This window comes from Dasypus novemcinctus, chromosome 3, assembly GCF_030445035.2.
Source record: "Dasypus novemcinctus isolate mDasNov1 chromosome 3, mDasNov1.1.hap2, whole genome shotgun sequence".
Classification (NCBI taxonomy): Eukaryota; Metazoa; Chordata; class Mammalia; order Cingulata; family Dasypodidae; genus Dasypus; species Dasypus novemcinctus.
This window is the reverse complement of record NC_080675.1, coordinates 136,181,682-136,195,723: the sequence shown is the minus strand read 5'-3', so window position 1 is coordinate 136,195,723 and position 14,042 is coordinate 136,181,682. Positions and strand designations below refer to the sequence as shown.

At 36.8% G+C, this 14,042-nt stretch overlaps 1 protein-coding gene across 3 annotated transcripts in view; it reads left to right on the top strand.

Moving 5' to 3' along the window:
• Positions 1 to 1,298: 1,298 nt before the first annotated feature.
• VPS13C (vacuolar protein sorting 13 homolog C) overlaps positions 1,299 to 14,042 on the top strand; it is a 228,122-nt gene continuing 215,378 nt past the window's right edge. For all 3 annotated transcript variants that reach the window (XR_011648437.1, XM_058294293.2, XM_058294292.2), the window contains exons 1-3: positions 1,299 to 1,509; positions 12,500 to 12,543; positions 13,448 to 13,490. Coding sequence is in view for 2 of the 3 variants with exons in the window: in XM_058294293.2 (XP_058150276.2) it covers positions 1,299 to 1,509; positions 12,500 to 12,543; positions 13,448 to 13,490 (298 nt within the window). In the remaining variant the exon portion in view is untranslated. The remainder of the gene's footprint in view (positions 1,510 to 12,499; positions 12,544 to 13,447; positions 13,491 to 14,042) is intronic.

Here is a 14,042-nt window from a genome sequence, read left to right as displayed (position 1 = left end):
GCGGGACCAGGAATCTGCACCTCCCCTTAGTTGCTTCATCTTGTTGCATCAGGTCTCTGCGTGTGCGGTGCCATTCCTGGGCAGTCTGCACATTCTTTTGCGCTGGACAGCTCTCCCTAAGGGGTGTACTCCTTACCGGGCGCACTCCTTACGGGGCGCACTCACTATGGGGTGCACTCCTTGCGCATGGGACTCCGGACACCCCTGTGTGGCAGGGTGCTTCCTGAGAGCATCAGCACTGCACGTGGGCCAGCCCCACACGGGTCAAGGAGGCCCCGTGCCTGAACCGAGGACCTCCCATGTGGCAGGCGGATGCCCCATCCATTGGGCCACATTTTAGAAGAAAAAAAAATTCCAGTCTCTAAAGAGAACATTTGTCAATGGGTAGTTTAGTGTCACCAGGGTAGAAATTTCTTGTGGTTATAAAATCTCCACTTTTAATAACTTACTACCTGAGACAATTCAATGATAGCATGAAAAAAGTTATGAATAAATAACAAGTAACTCATACTTCAAAAAAAAAGGGTAAATTTTATTTTTATTGGTGCAGAGAGGTAACTAAGAAGTTATGTGACTTCTGAGTTAATAGTGAAACAAGCACAGAAGGGAGAAAAAGAATGAGTTTCCAACAAAATGGATATTCAATTTCCATTCTACCTGACATCTTAAGAGGCAGTTCTGTCCTAATTTTTCAGGCCCCTTGCCATAATCTGGTATTTATGCTCCCCAGTACAACAGAGTTAGACTCAGCAGTGGTTTCCCTAAGCATGACTTTTCTGTCCTTCTATTTGAACTATAACTGAAGCATGTTTTTAAGGAACAAACCCAGCCTCAAGTACAGTTAATATGCAGGAAAGCAAGGATGCAGAGTCTCCTTTGCCTAAGTTGACCTACAAGTGAGGAGGTGGTTGCTTAGGGGGCACTAAGCGCGGGACCTGGCCTGGGAGGCGCCGGGTTCTCTCTGGGTGGGCTCAGGCATGTGAGGCGTGGTGGGGTGGGGAAGGGCCACGGGGCTGCTTTCGCCAGCGACGGTGGGCTCTGTGGGACCCGGATCAATGGAAGGCGGTTGCAGGGAAGCAGTGCGACCACGTAGATATCACGGTGGTCAGCAACTCTTGCTCTCCCGTATTTCATTTCTAATGTCCTTTTATGCTCGAATACGGCTGTCCGCGCCATTCCTCCAGCAGTCCTGAGCCCTGCGGGCCGCAACGGCCTCGTGCAGTGCGACCCACCCGCTTCTCCCGGCGGCGGCGGCGGCGGCGGCGGCAGCGCGCGTGCGCACGGGCAGGGTCACGCGGATGCGCGGCGCCGGGCGGGTCAGCGCCCGGGGGGCTGTCATTCGCGGCGCGGACGCCGTCAGCTGCGCCTTGCGGTTCCGGGTCCTCCTTCTCCAGCCATCTCGCCCCAAGATGGTATTCGAGTCTGTGGTCGCAGACCTACTGAATCGCTTCCTGGGGGACTATGTGGAGAACCTGAACAAGTCCCAGCTGAAGCTGGGGATTTGGGGCGGTAAGCGAGAGGGGCGCGGCATGCGGGCAGCCAGGGCTGACGGGGCGACGCCGCGGGCTCCTCCACGCTCCGCCTCCTTCCCGGGCCCTACTCCTTCGCCGCCCAAGACTCCGCTCCGCCGGGGGGGTGGGAGCGCCCGGCGGATTCCCGGTCCCAGGGCGGCAGGTGCGGAGCGCGGGGAGGCCTGTGTCCCGGCGCGGGCCAGGGGAGTTGCGGCGGGCCCGCGCCGGAGCGGCTCAGAGTTCCTTCCTTTCGCGTCACTGAGGTCGAAATCCTTGCCCATTCTGGGGTCCTCTCGCTGCCCTCCTTTGGCTACACAGCGTTGAAACAAAACAAAACAAAACAACACACCCAAACTTCTTCTCCTCTGCTTGGGGCAAGGATGGCTGCGTGGTCATCAGCACTAATAAAGCCGTTATCAAGGATGCATTTCGTATCTTCTCTGGCATTTCATAGCGTGCAGGAACTAACATCCTTTAGGATTGCTGAGTTTGGAGAGGGTTAAGTAGGGGATGAGCTTTAAGAGGCGTGCCTGTAGAGATTCTTATTCTTAATGATTTGAGCTTTTGAGACAGCGATTTCTTCCCTTACTGTTTACATTTTCTTCATTATGAAGAGGGCTTTCAGTTTCGTTTAGAAGGTATGGAGAGATTTAAGCCACTACCAGCTTCATCATTTATTAGGTGCCTGCTTGGTTAAATGCCCAGGAATTTGCGCAAGCTTTCCTAATCTATAGGTTAAGTGTGTAAGAGTAGACAGTAGTATGTGTGCACACTCTTCGAAAGCTTAATTATTTGCACTAATTACACGTTAAGCCTTGAGTACATTGAGGATACTTTCTCGCTCTACAAAAGAGTTGTGAATTTTGTCAGCTGTGTAGGGAAATCTAAAGCACTATTCAAATGGAATGGATGGAACAGCTTTTAATTCCGTCGACAAATGGTTATAGAACTGCCCAGTCCAACAGGGTAGCCATTAACTGTTGTTACTTTTGAGCATTTGAAACATGCTTGGTCAAAATTAAGGTACCGTCTTTTGAATACTCTGAATAATTAGAGAAGAAAAAGAATGTAAAATGACATTAATGTGTTAATATTGTTGAAATGATAATGTTTGAATATATTGAGTTAAATAAAATACATTAACATTAATTTCCCTTGTTTCACTCTACTTTTTTTAGAATGTTGCTATTAAAAAGCTTATAATTACATATGTGGGTTATATTATATTTATGTTGGGCAGTGCTGTTAGTAGACCATCCAGTACTGCCCTGATCATGGAGGAACCTCCTCTTAATAGGTTACTTAACTGATTTTTCGGTTGGTTTGTGTGATTTGATCCATAATACTTACATTCACCACCACAGTAAATATGCAAAAGAAGGGCAAGTAAAGAAAGAGACTTAAGGAATTAAATGTGCAGTGCTTTCTGCAGAGTTCTCGTGTTTCTTCAGAATACTGTCTAATAATATAAATTATACCTTCTAATTTATAAACATTACTTGAAATTTGAAAAAACACTGGCCTGGCATTTGGAAAATCTGGGTTCTAGGCCTAATGGGGTGTTGTGTTGGGTAAGCCATTTACCTCATTTGGCTTTAATTTCTTCTTAATTTAAACATTAATGGAATGTGTTTTTAAATTATGGAAACTTTAAATTGTATGGGATAGTATAACATTCCCATGTTTAACCACTATCCAAGTTTTAATAATTGTCCTATTCAGATTCTTTTTTTTAAAGATATAAAGTTTATGGATACAATTGATTCCTTCCCCACTAAATCTTATTTTCTTTTTCTTCATTTTTAAAATTAGGGGTGATTGGACTAGGTAACATCTAAGGGTCCTTTTGGTGCCAGTGCTCTGTGGTTGTAAGTGTAAATAATTTTATTATGAAATGGTGAAGTAAACTCACAACAAATTAAAATGCCATAATTTTATGCCATTTCCTTCCCACTCTCTTTTTAATTTTTGGGTGAAATCTAGGAAGGAGATTTTCTTTTCTTTCATTCTGTAGGAGCGATATCACGATAAAAAAACAGCATTTTCACTTTATTTGGAATAAGGTATTTTGCCAGTGGCCAACATCAAATTTATAGTTGGCTTGACCAAATAAACCCATTGAGTACATGAATTGTAACCAGTGAAAATCTGATTATGGATTTCCTCAGCTTTATCAGCACATAACTCTGCTTCTCTAAAATTTTGCTGCAACATTTTAGTTTTGTAGCTGTTATAAAGGAAGCTGGAAGCCATGATCTTTTGTGGTTATTGCTCAATAAATTGTCTTTATAAGACTAAATTCCCTATTGAAAGAGAAGACCAACTATCTTAGTTGACTCTTTCTACTCTTTGAAAATATTGCTTAAGAAGTTTGTTTTTAATTTTTTTGCTAAACAAGTAGGAATATTAATTTAATAAAATAGATGATTAAGTTAATTTAAATAAAGAGCTGATATTGATGACACCCATAATATTGAAAAGTTTTACAAAGAATTGAAAAATTTATACAATCCTGTTGAAATGGCTTTAGCAAATAATGTTTACATGTCCATATTATTTGGCTTTTTTCAGTTTTGCTTTAGTTGAATTTGCAAGTCTTGAGAAAGGGAAGAATTCAAGCCTATAAAAATTCACGTCCATGATCTTGCTCTTTTTTAGAAACAAATGTTGAGACTTCATATCTGGAGTTTTTGAGTAACTTAAGGCAGTGATTTTTCAACCAGAATAATTTTGCCTACTAGGGGACATTTGATAATGTCCAGACATATTTTTGATTGTCATGACTGGAAAGGTGCTACTGGCATTTATTGGGTAGAGGCCAAGAATGCTTCTAAATATCCTGCAATGCACAGGGTAGCCCCTGCTGACAATAAAGAATTACCAGCCTCATACCAATATTTGGGAATCCAAATCCAGTGTGTTATGTTATTTTGCAGGTAATGGTGGATCAGGTTGAGAATGCAAGTAAAAGTAGGTCTCTCTTTTTTTTTTTAACTTTGACGTATAAAACGTGGCAGTATTTAGGTATTTCTAAACCTGCAGAAGGAAATTTTTCTTCAGTCCTTTCCTCCAAGTCAACACTTGGTAACACATTTCTCATTAGCTTGTTCTTTGGCATGTAAAATGAGCAAGAGCAAAAAGTTCAATACTGTAGCGTGATATATTTAGGTACAGTTACTTTCTCTTATAGAAATGCTTAGAAAATAAATTGAAAACACTTTCCACTAATTAAATAACATCATACATTTTAAAAAATCACTTCTTTTCTGAAAATGAAACTGAAAGTTGTTACTTTGGTAGCAATTCCGTTAGGAAACTCTGCCACACTCCTGACTAGTTTAAGATCCCTGAAGGGCGTTGAAAGGGAGTGGTAGCATTGTAGCTTTCCATCTTTCTTTGCCAAGACTTTCCGTTTCAATAAGGAAATGAGAGGAATGAGTCAGTTATGTCCTTCCTTTCCTCTTTCCCTTTCCAAGACGTATCTGTGAACTCCTATTACAACAAGGTCAAAGATTAGGCGAAACTTGTGTCCAGATTGGTTAATTTGGGTTGAATAGCTGGGTTCATTTCAAGTCAATTGCTACGTATTTTCTTCAATATTCTTTACTAAAATATGTCATTAAAATAATTTGATTCATGCTTTTATAAACTGTTCAGACATTTACCTTAATTCACTTCCTTGGAAAATGAATGTATTGAACATTCTGATATACTTCTCCAATAAATAATGAGTATACTTCAGGTATATAAAGGAAGTCTTAAGAAATAAGTACAAAACACTATGTTTTTTTTAAATTTACTATTTTATGATAAACAAGGCTAGTTTCATGGATAGGCTTGACATTTTTTATTTGTTTTGTTTTTAATCATAACTCTGAATTAGTTCTATGCTTTATATTAAGAACCTTGGGAAACGGACTTTGGCCCAGTGGTTAGGGCGTCCGTCTACCACATGGGAGGTCCGCGGTTCAAACCCCGGGCCTCCTTGACCCGTGTGGAGCTGGCCATGCGCAGTGCTGATGCACGCAAGGAGTGCCGTGCCACGCAAGGGTGTCCCCTGTGTGGGGGAGCCCCACGCGCAAGGAGTGCACCTGTGAGGAAAGCCGCCCATGGGCGTGAAAAGAAAGAGCAGCCTGCCCAGGAATGGCGCCGCCCACACTTCCCGTGCCGCTGACGACAACAGAAGCGGACAAAGAAACAAGACGCAGCAAATAGACACCAAGCAAGAACAAACAACCGGGGGGGGGGGGGGGGGGGGGGGGCGGAATTAAATAAATAAATACATCTTTAAAAAAAAAAAAAAAAAAAAGAACCTTGACAACAGAGTCAGGACACATGGGTTCTATTCTTAGCACTGCCACAAATTAATTGTATAACTAGATAAGCCACCTAATCTCAGTTTCTTCATGTGTAAAGTAAGAAGTGAGGGATGGATTAAGTTTAAAGATCTTTATGATCCTGAATAACTGTAAATCATAACTTGTGAATTTCTGCCTTTTATTTTGAGAAAAAGGTAGATTTTTAAAAACAGTACTAAAATGGCATTTTACAACCTCATCTCCAGCCTCTCTTTTTTGCTATGACAGTATCCTTTCTTCTGGTAATGCTCTTAATGTAACTCCTTGATTCTATTCTATCTGGTTATATCCTTGTTAGTTTTACTAATTTTAGTTACCTTTTTTGTTTTTTGAATTTTTTCTTCATATCTCTTTTAAAATACAGAGACCAAAAGTAGATCTAACAACCACAGAAACCTCTCAATGATGAATATGATTCTTGTACAGCATTTTTACCTCCCAAGGGAGGTATGCTTAAAATCTGACTTAAAATCTTATAACCATTCTGTTCTGCTATTTGGGAGCTAGTGTGGTATTGTGGAACACAGCATTGGGCATTGGAGATGTGAGCCTTTCTCTACCACTTACTAAATGGTTGTAATATTTGTAGGCCAGTCATTTAACCTTTCCTAGCCTCAGTTTCTTTAGCTTAAAATGTAACATATATACTGCTTTTTGCACTGAGAAGCAATGAAGATCAAATCATATAATAGATCTGAAAGTATTTTTTAAAATAAAAGTTTATGTTCTTATTGCACTTGTTTGTGCCTCGGTAAAATATGCATTCCTAAATAAATTAATTAAGTCAAAATTAATTGAGCACCTTCTATGTGGAGAATCATTAAGGGTTTTCTAATCAGATTGAGAAGTAAGAACTTTTTATTTTTTATTAGAGCCGAAAAACCATGGAGAAAGTACAGAATTCCAGTATACCACTCTTCACATGCTGTTTTCCCTATTAACATTTGCATATTTTGGGTACCTTTGTTATAACTAATGAAATAATATTATTATATTATTAGCTACAGTCCGTAGTTTCCATTAGGCTTCACTCTTTTTGCTGTATAGTTCTATTCTGGTAACATACATACAACCTAAAATTAATCAGTATAGCTACTTTCAAGTATACGCTTAATTGGAGTTAAATTCATAATGTTGTGCCAATTTTTACGTTTATGTTTAAATTTAATATAAAGTTAAGTGTCAAGTGCCATGGTAAAGGTATATAAAAACCTCAGTGAAAGTTTGGTGATTATATTTGTGGGTGTGTAACATCAGCACTATTTCTCATATTAATTTTATAGATCATTATGTACTTTATTTTTTTTAAAGATTTTTAATTTATTTATCTCCCTCCCCCCCCCCCCCCCATTGTCTGCTCTGCTCTGCTCTCTTGTGTCCATTTGCTGTGTGTTCTTCTGTGTCTGCTTGCATTCTCGGTGTCACTAGGAATCTGTCTCTTGTTTCATCATTTTGCTACATCAGCTCTTCGTGTGTGCTGCACCACTCCTGGGCGGGCTGTGCTTTTATCGCATGGGGTGGCTCTCCTAGTGGGGCGCACTCCTTGCGTGTGGGGTGTGACATGGCATTCCTTGGCGTGTGGCAGCACTGTGCGTGGACCAGCTCACCACAAGGGCCAGGAGGCCCTGGATTTGAACCCTGGACCTCCTATATGGTAGGTGGATGCTCTGTCAGTTGAGCCGCATCCGCTTCCCATTATGTATTTTAAAAGCCATTCCTGGGAAAGCAGGTGTGGCTCAAGTGATAAGGCATCAGATGTGGCTCAAGTGATAGGGGGGACCTATCACTTGATATGGGAGGACCCAGGTTCTATCCCTGGGACCACCTGTGAAAAAGAAGAGAAAGTGTACCTGCACGGTAAGCAAGTGCCCACACAGTGAGCAAGTGCCTAACCCATGTGGTGAGCCAGAGCCTGCACATGTGAGTCATTCAGCAAGATGATGATGCAAGAAAAAAGAGATGAAGGGGAGAGTCAAAGTGAAGCGCAGCAGAGACCAAGAACTGAGGTTGCACAATTGACAGGGAACCTCTCTCCACATCAGAGGTCCCCAGGATTGAAACCCCATGAATCCTAGCGGAGAAAGATGAGAAGACAAAAAGAGAAACAGATGCAGAGGATCACACAGTGAATGGACACAGACAGCAAAAACAGCATGGTGGAGGTGGGGGAGGAGAAAATAAATAAATCTGAAAAAAAAAGCCATTCTTGGACTTAGGCAGGAAATTTCCATATTATGCCAGTACCAGTTTATTTTTATTCATAAATATACTAACTTACACTTTGCTCTGTTAAATTTTACCTTGTTTTTGAAAGTTTTCTATAATTTAGGACTTATTATTTTTCTGTTGTATTCTTTGAGATGACTTAACTCTGCTTACCTTTGTGTCATTTGTTAATTTATTGAGTTCGCCTTCATTTCTATCTTCTGGTTCATTATTAAAGATATTAGATAAATTTTAATCCAGAATTTGCCCATATAGGATACTTTTAAAAATACTTCTATTGGCTCTGAAACTTCCTGCGTGACTTTCCAGCTGTGTGTTCATCCAAAATGCCTGTAGCTTATTAATAAGCATCATATGGGACCAAAATCAGAAACCTTCTCTTCTAAGGGAATATATCTATTGCTTACCCTTCATGCTTTAGGCCTGTCAGTCCATCATAGAAAGAGACCATACACAGAACCTCCTTGTTTGTCTGTTACCTTGGTCTCTTTAAACTTGTAATACACACTACTGAACTAACTGTGTGGTTAAAATGGAATATTTTAGATTGCATATTAGGTTACCAAAATAAAAATGTTTATAAATTTTTACATTTACTGTTTGCTAGCATTCACATTTTTCATAGAACTGTACAACACAAAGGGTGAACTCTAATGTAAACTATGGATTATAGTTAATAGTATAATTATAATATTCTTTTGTCAGTTGTTACAAGGGTACCACACTAATACAAAATGTTAACAGGGAAAACTGTGTGTGTTGAGGGGAAGTGTATGGTAACTCTGTAACTTCTGCATGATTTGTCTATAAACCTACAACTTCTTTAATAAAACAAAAAATGAGAGAAAAAAATGCTACCAGTTGTAGGATTGGCTTTAGGCTCTTCTGTGCTGACAAGAGTTCAGTTTACCCATCTTCAATTATTAGTAACCCTTTTCCCATGTGTGTATGTTTTAAGGTTAGGCACAAATATTTACAACCTCTTTCCCCAAAGCGCTCCAGGTTATCAGAAACTTCCTGTGGCCTTTGTGTGTTCCTAATAAGGGTGATCTGGCTTTAGCAGTAGTTATTTGTACATTATAGAATTATTACATTATCTTGAAGTAGAAAAGTACATTATAGAATTATCATGTTATCTTGAAGTAGAAAAGTAAAACTTTTTCTTCAGTATTTAGCTAAATATAAGATAGTTGACTTTTGGATGGGTTATTTTTTTGTTTTAGAGTCTTATAAATTATTTTTATTTAAATTTCTGTCAGTCACAGGACATATAATGAAACTACTTCATAGGTACCTATTAGAAAAGTATGCAGTTTAGTAGATGAGTACTCATTAGCACCATGTCTTACTTAGATTAGGCACTCATCTACTGGTTTAATGAATGAATGCACTTTTACCCCAGCATTAATCTGAAATCTGCTACTATACCATCCCTTTTCTTCTTATTAGGACTAGTGGCTCCTCCTTCAGTGCAAACAATTTGTAGAATGTATCATTCTTGCTTCTTTGTTATGTTTACAGTTAGCATTCATGTTTTTCCAAAGAGGAAGTATGCATTTGTTTGTTAAGTCTCTGGGTAGCAGAAATAGATATTTCTTTGTTATTTTTATATGTCTGTAGGTAAGGTAGATATTAGATATAGGAGGAATATCTATATAAAAATATTGAGGTTATATTGACACTAGAATTTATCTTTGTTTTGTTTCTCCATTTCCCTTATTACAATCTGTATAATATTAACATTAAAGTAATATCTGATTATTATAAACATTTAGAAAATACTGAAAAACATTAATCATCCTTAATCCTACCCTCCAGTGATGATCTCTGTTAATGTTTTCATCTCTCTGTGTGTCTCTTGTCTGTCTTTGTAAATATACTTGTTTAACTATGTTAGGCATGATTGGTAGAAACAGCCCACTTTTTATAAGCACATTTATATTTTCATAGGCATTATGTTAGTGCTTTGACAATTGTTAGAAAAACTTTATATCTAATGTAAATTACTTCTTTGCACTCTTGGTAATACTTGACCCATCAGTCAAGAACCACTGGGAAAAAGTCAAAAGGAGTTCTTCATTAGCAAGTTTGAAACTCTCTGTTTGGACCTTAGATCTTACTAAACTAGTTTGAATTGCATCAAATATGTACTAGCGTGTTTGCTGATCACTTCTTTTGACTTGGAGTTCCAAATTGTAATTTTGTGTAACTGACTTGAATTGAGTTACACATTTGCATACTCTCACAGAGTTAAATCCAGAAATATTTGTCCACTTTATGTAATTTTAGAGCACATGATACTTCTTAAGGAAAATTTTTTTCCAATTTCCAAAAACATGGCAGCTTTCAATGACCATTTTATTATCCTTATATGGGGCAGTGATCACATCCTGTCAATTCTGCCTACAAAATATCTCTGTACTTTGCCTCTGCCTCTTCAGCGCTGAAGTTACTACCTTATTTCAGGTTTTAATTTCTCTTCTATTGTAGAAGCTGCCTCACTACCTATATTAATTATTTTCCTTCCTATTATAATGATATTCGTAAAATATTTTCTCCTTATTTCTGAGGTTTTTTTTCCCCTTCTCTCCTTTTTATTGTAATTTTCAACAATTGGCCAGAAAATTAAAAAAAATAAAAAATATATAGAAAAGAAACATCAGTTTGAACTTTATTATGTAGAAGAAGTAAGCACAGTGAAGATTATCGTGTCCAGTCTCCCAGTTTGTTTCTTGTGTATGTGTGCTTTGCACATAATGTGTTCATATTTACCTTTTATATTGTATCATTCTGGGCATACTGTTCTTTGATCTTTTTCTTTTTAATTTCGTATATTGTGACTGTTTTCCCATGTCTTTCTACATTTTTTTGCCTATAATATGGATATGTCATGATTTATGCCTTATTGCTGGATATTTAGGTATTTAAGTTCCTCCTTCCCTCCCTGTATCCCTTTCTTCCTTCCTTCATTTCATTATAACAAATTGCAGTGAACAACCTTATAACTAAATGTGTTTATACAGATCAGTGGTTATTCTAGTAAGGGTTCTAAATATAGCTCTAATTTTATCATTCCTATTATACCTAGTTCATCTTTCTGCTGTGCCCAGTCTGAATTTTTCATTCTGAAAACTTTGTGAGTTTTCTTACTTTATCTCTTATCTTTTTCTGACACCCTCGGATCTGTACCACACCATAAGTGGTTGCCCTCCTTTCTTATCTACCCAGTGAATACTTCTTCAGTCCTCTCGCCTAAACCTGCTCCTGAAGTTCTCCTTGATCTCCCTAGGCAGAGTTAAGTGGTTCCTCCTGAGTTCCTCCTTTTCATCATGTGCCCTCTTCTCTTGGAATACCAACAAAAGATTGCTGAAGTTATTTTTTAGTCTTCACACAGCTGTGAGCTCCTTAGTGGCAGAGACATCATTTTATTTATCTTGCTCTTTCTAGCAGCTGGCATGTTAGTGCTGGAAATATAATAAATGTTTATTAGTTAAATCGAATAAGTCTGATATCTGGGAAAATCATATCCTAATAATGACATAATAGAATTAAATGTGTGTTTTAATTCATTCTATATACCATGAAGACAATGTTATTTGTTTGAAAAATAAATAATGGATGGCAGAGGAGTCTGTATTAAAAAAAAAAAAGGTGTCATGAGAAAATTAAGACAATTTATAACAAGAATTTATGCTTGCATTTAATGTTGAAACTATAGTGTTAACACTTGAGAATTGAAATGAAAACTTTTTAAGTTTTTATATGAGTGATAATATTTTAACATCATTTCTCAAATGTAGGTACAGTGTTGAAATTTTGAGTTGACAGTGTCATTATCACTTTTGTTTTATGACTTAATATACTAATAGGTTCAAGAAAAGTTGGATTAATTTAAGACTATTAGAACCATAAAGGAGAGTCTTTGGGAAAGATAGGATGTTTAAAGTCATAAAAGATGTCACTGTGTTCCTGAAGAAAATGTTAACTGATACCACAATTTAAGGAAAGAATCCTGGGTTGACAGGATAATTGTTCCATCTGTTAATGTCCTTCTTTTTGAGATTTTTGCTTAATCATTGAAAATGATGGATACTTTCTTTGGTTCTAAAGTTCTTGAGTTCCAAAGTTTCCAAATTCTTTCTTATTGTCTGTTTAAATGTTACTCAATTTAAGGATTTCAGAATTTCTTTTATAATGGACTAACCTCAAGTATGCCACAACTAATTATTCTTATCCATATATAGCAGGTATTTTTTGTGTCAGTAGCCTCTTAAATTCCCTAAGTCTGTCTTGCTCACTGTAGTCTTCTTAGCACTTACGGCAGTGTCATAGTGTTCAGCACTGCATTAGGAGAGGCTCTACTAATTGGTATATAAACTTTATATTTTTCCTCTTTTTTTAAAGGTAATGTGGCTTTGGATAATCTACAGATAAAAGAAAATGCTCTGGTAAGTTTTGAAACTGTGCAAATTCAGCTAATTTGGTAAATTCTTAGACATCCTTGGTTAACTAGGTATCTAGTACCAGGTATCAGATAAAGTGATTTGAATCACTCAGAGAAGAATTACTTGTTTAACTATTTGCTGTAAAATAATCTGAGATTAAAGATATAAAAATAGTACTTTTTTCTGAAGATCAAAATAGTATCTCTTGGAAAATGGAATAATTTACCTTTGCCTAATTTTACTGTATACCTTTGTAGTAGATATTTGTCTTACTGAATCAGAAATATGTGTTTGATTTTAACAACTTAATGAATAATTGTACTTTGGGAAATACATTGACAGTCCAACTTTATAATATTATGGCAATATTCAGAGGTAAATACGGTTTTTGTACTTTTTAGCTCCAGAAAGTAATTTGTGTCATTTACTCTTGAACAGAAAACAAACCAAGAAAGCACTACCTACCCTTCAATACCCATTGGCCTTATTTTTCTTTATTTTATCTGAGGGGGAATTGTTGCTCAGTAATTGTTTTCAATTCATTATACAAAAAGGACTATTTCTTTTTTCTCTTCTAGTATTTCGGTAAGCAATGTCCATTTGTTATTTTAATATTATGTGGAATTCTTTTGGCTATTTTGGTTTATTAAAGCAAATAACAGGTTTACCCAATTATATTGTTTAGCTACAAACTTTTTCTATTTGTTTTATTTATAATTTTGTTTCTTTTATGAATTTTTCTGTCGAGTCAGAGTTAATCCCTGTCCTTTATGAGTAACTCAAATATAGAAAATTTGTTTTATGCTTTTTCTTAAGGCTGGTTATATATTTAAATGATAATTTAAAAATGATTTTGGGGATTTAATTATTCAAGATGTCCTTTAAATTTTTTCTTCCTTTTCTGAAGAGTGAATTACATGTTCCTTTTAAAGTCAAGGCTGGGCAAATTGGTAAGTACTTGACTTTTCATTTGAGTTATTATTAGCCGTTTTAGTTTTTTATTTTAATCTTTGTTATATAATCTATAAAATTGTTTTTAACTTGAACAAAAGTTTGAGAGGTTTTTAGCTTATGTTAATTAGAGCTTTTAGAGTTCTGAATATAATGTATATTAGATATAATACATATTTATCTTAAATTTTTGGCAAAAGAGTAGAAAATAATTCTCTAAAACAGAAGGAAAATTTGAACTGAAATTTTACTCTTTAGGCTTTGTTTCTACAACACAGAACAAATCTTCACTTTCAAATTCGATATCCAAATTCCATATTTTTTTTTCATTAAATGCAAAAGTGTATAATTTGGAAACTCAGTAAATAAATTTTAAGTATAGCTTATTTCCCTCATGTTTTGTTCAACCATTTTCACTTGATACATTATGCAGCAGTATGGTATGAAGGATATATTTTAGTAATTAAAAAGTCATCTTCTCAGCTAAACTCTTACAGTAAGACTATCCATATATAAGCATATCTCTTTGTTGAAGAAATTTTTCAATAGGA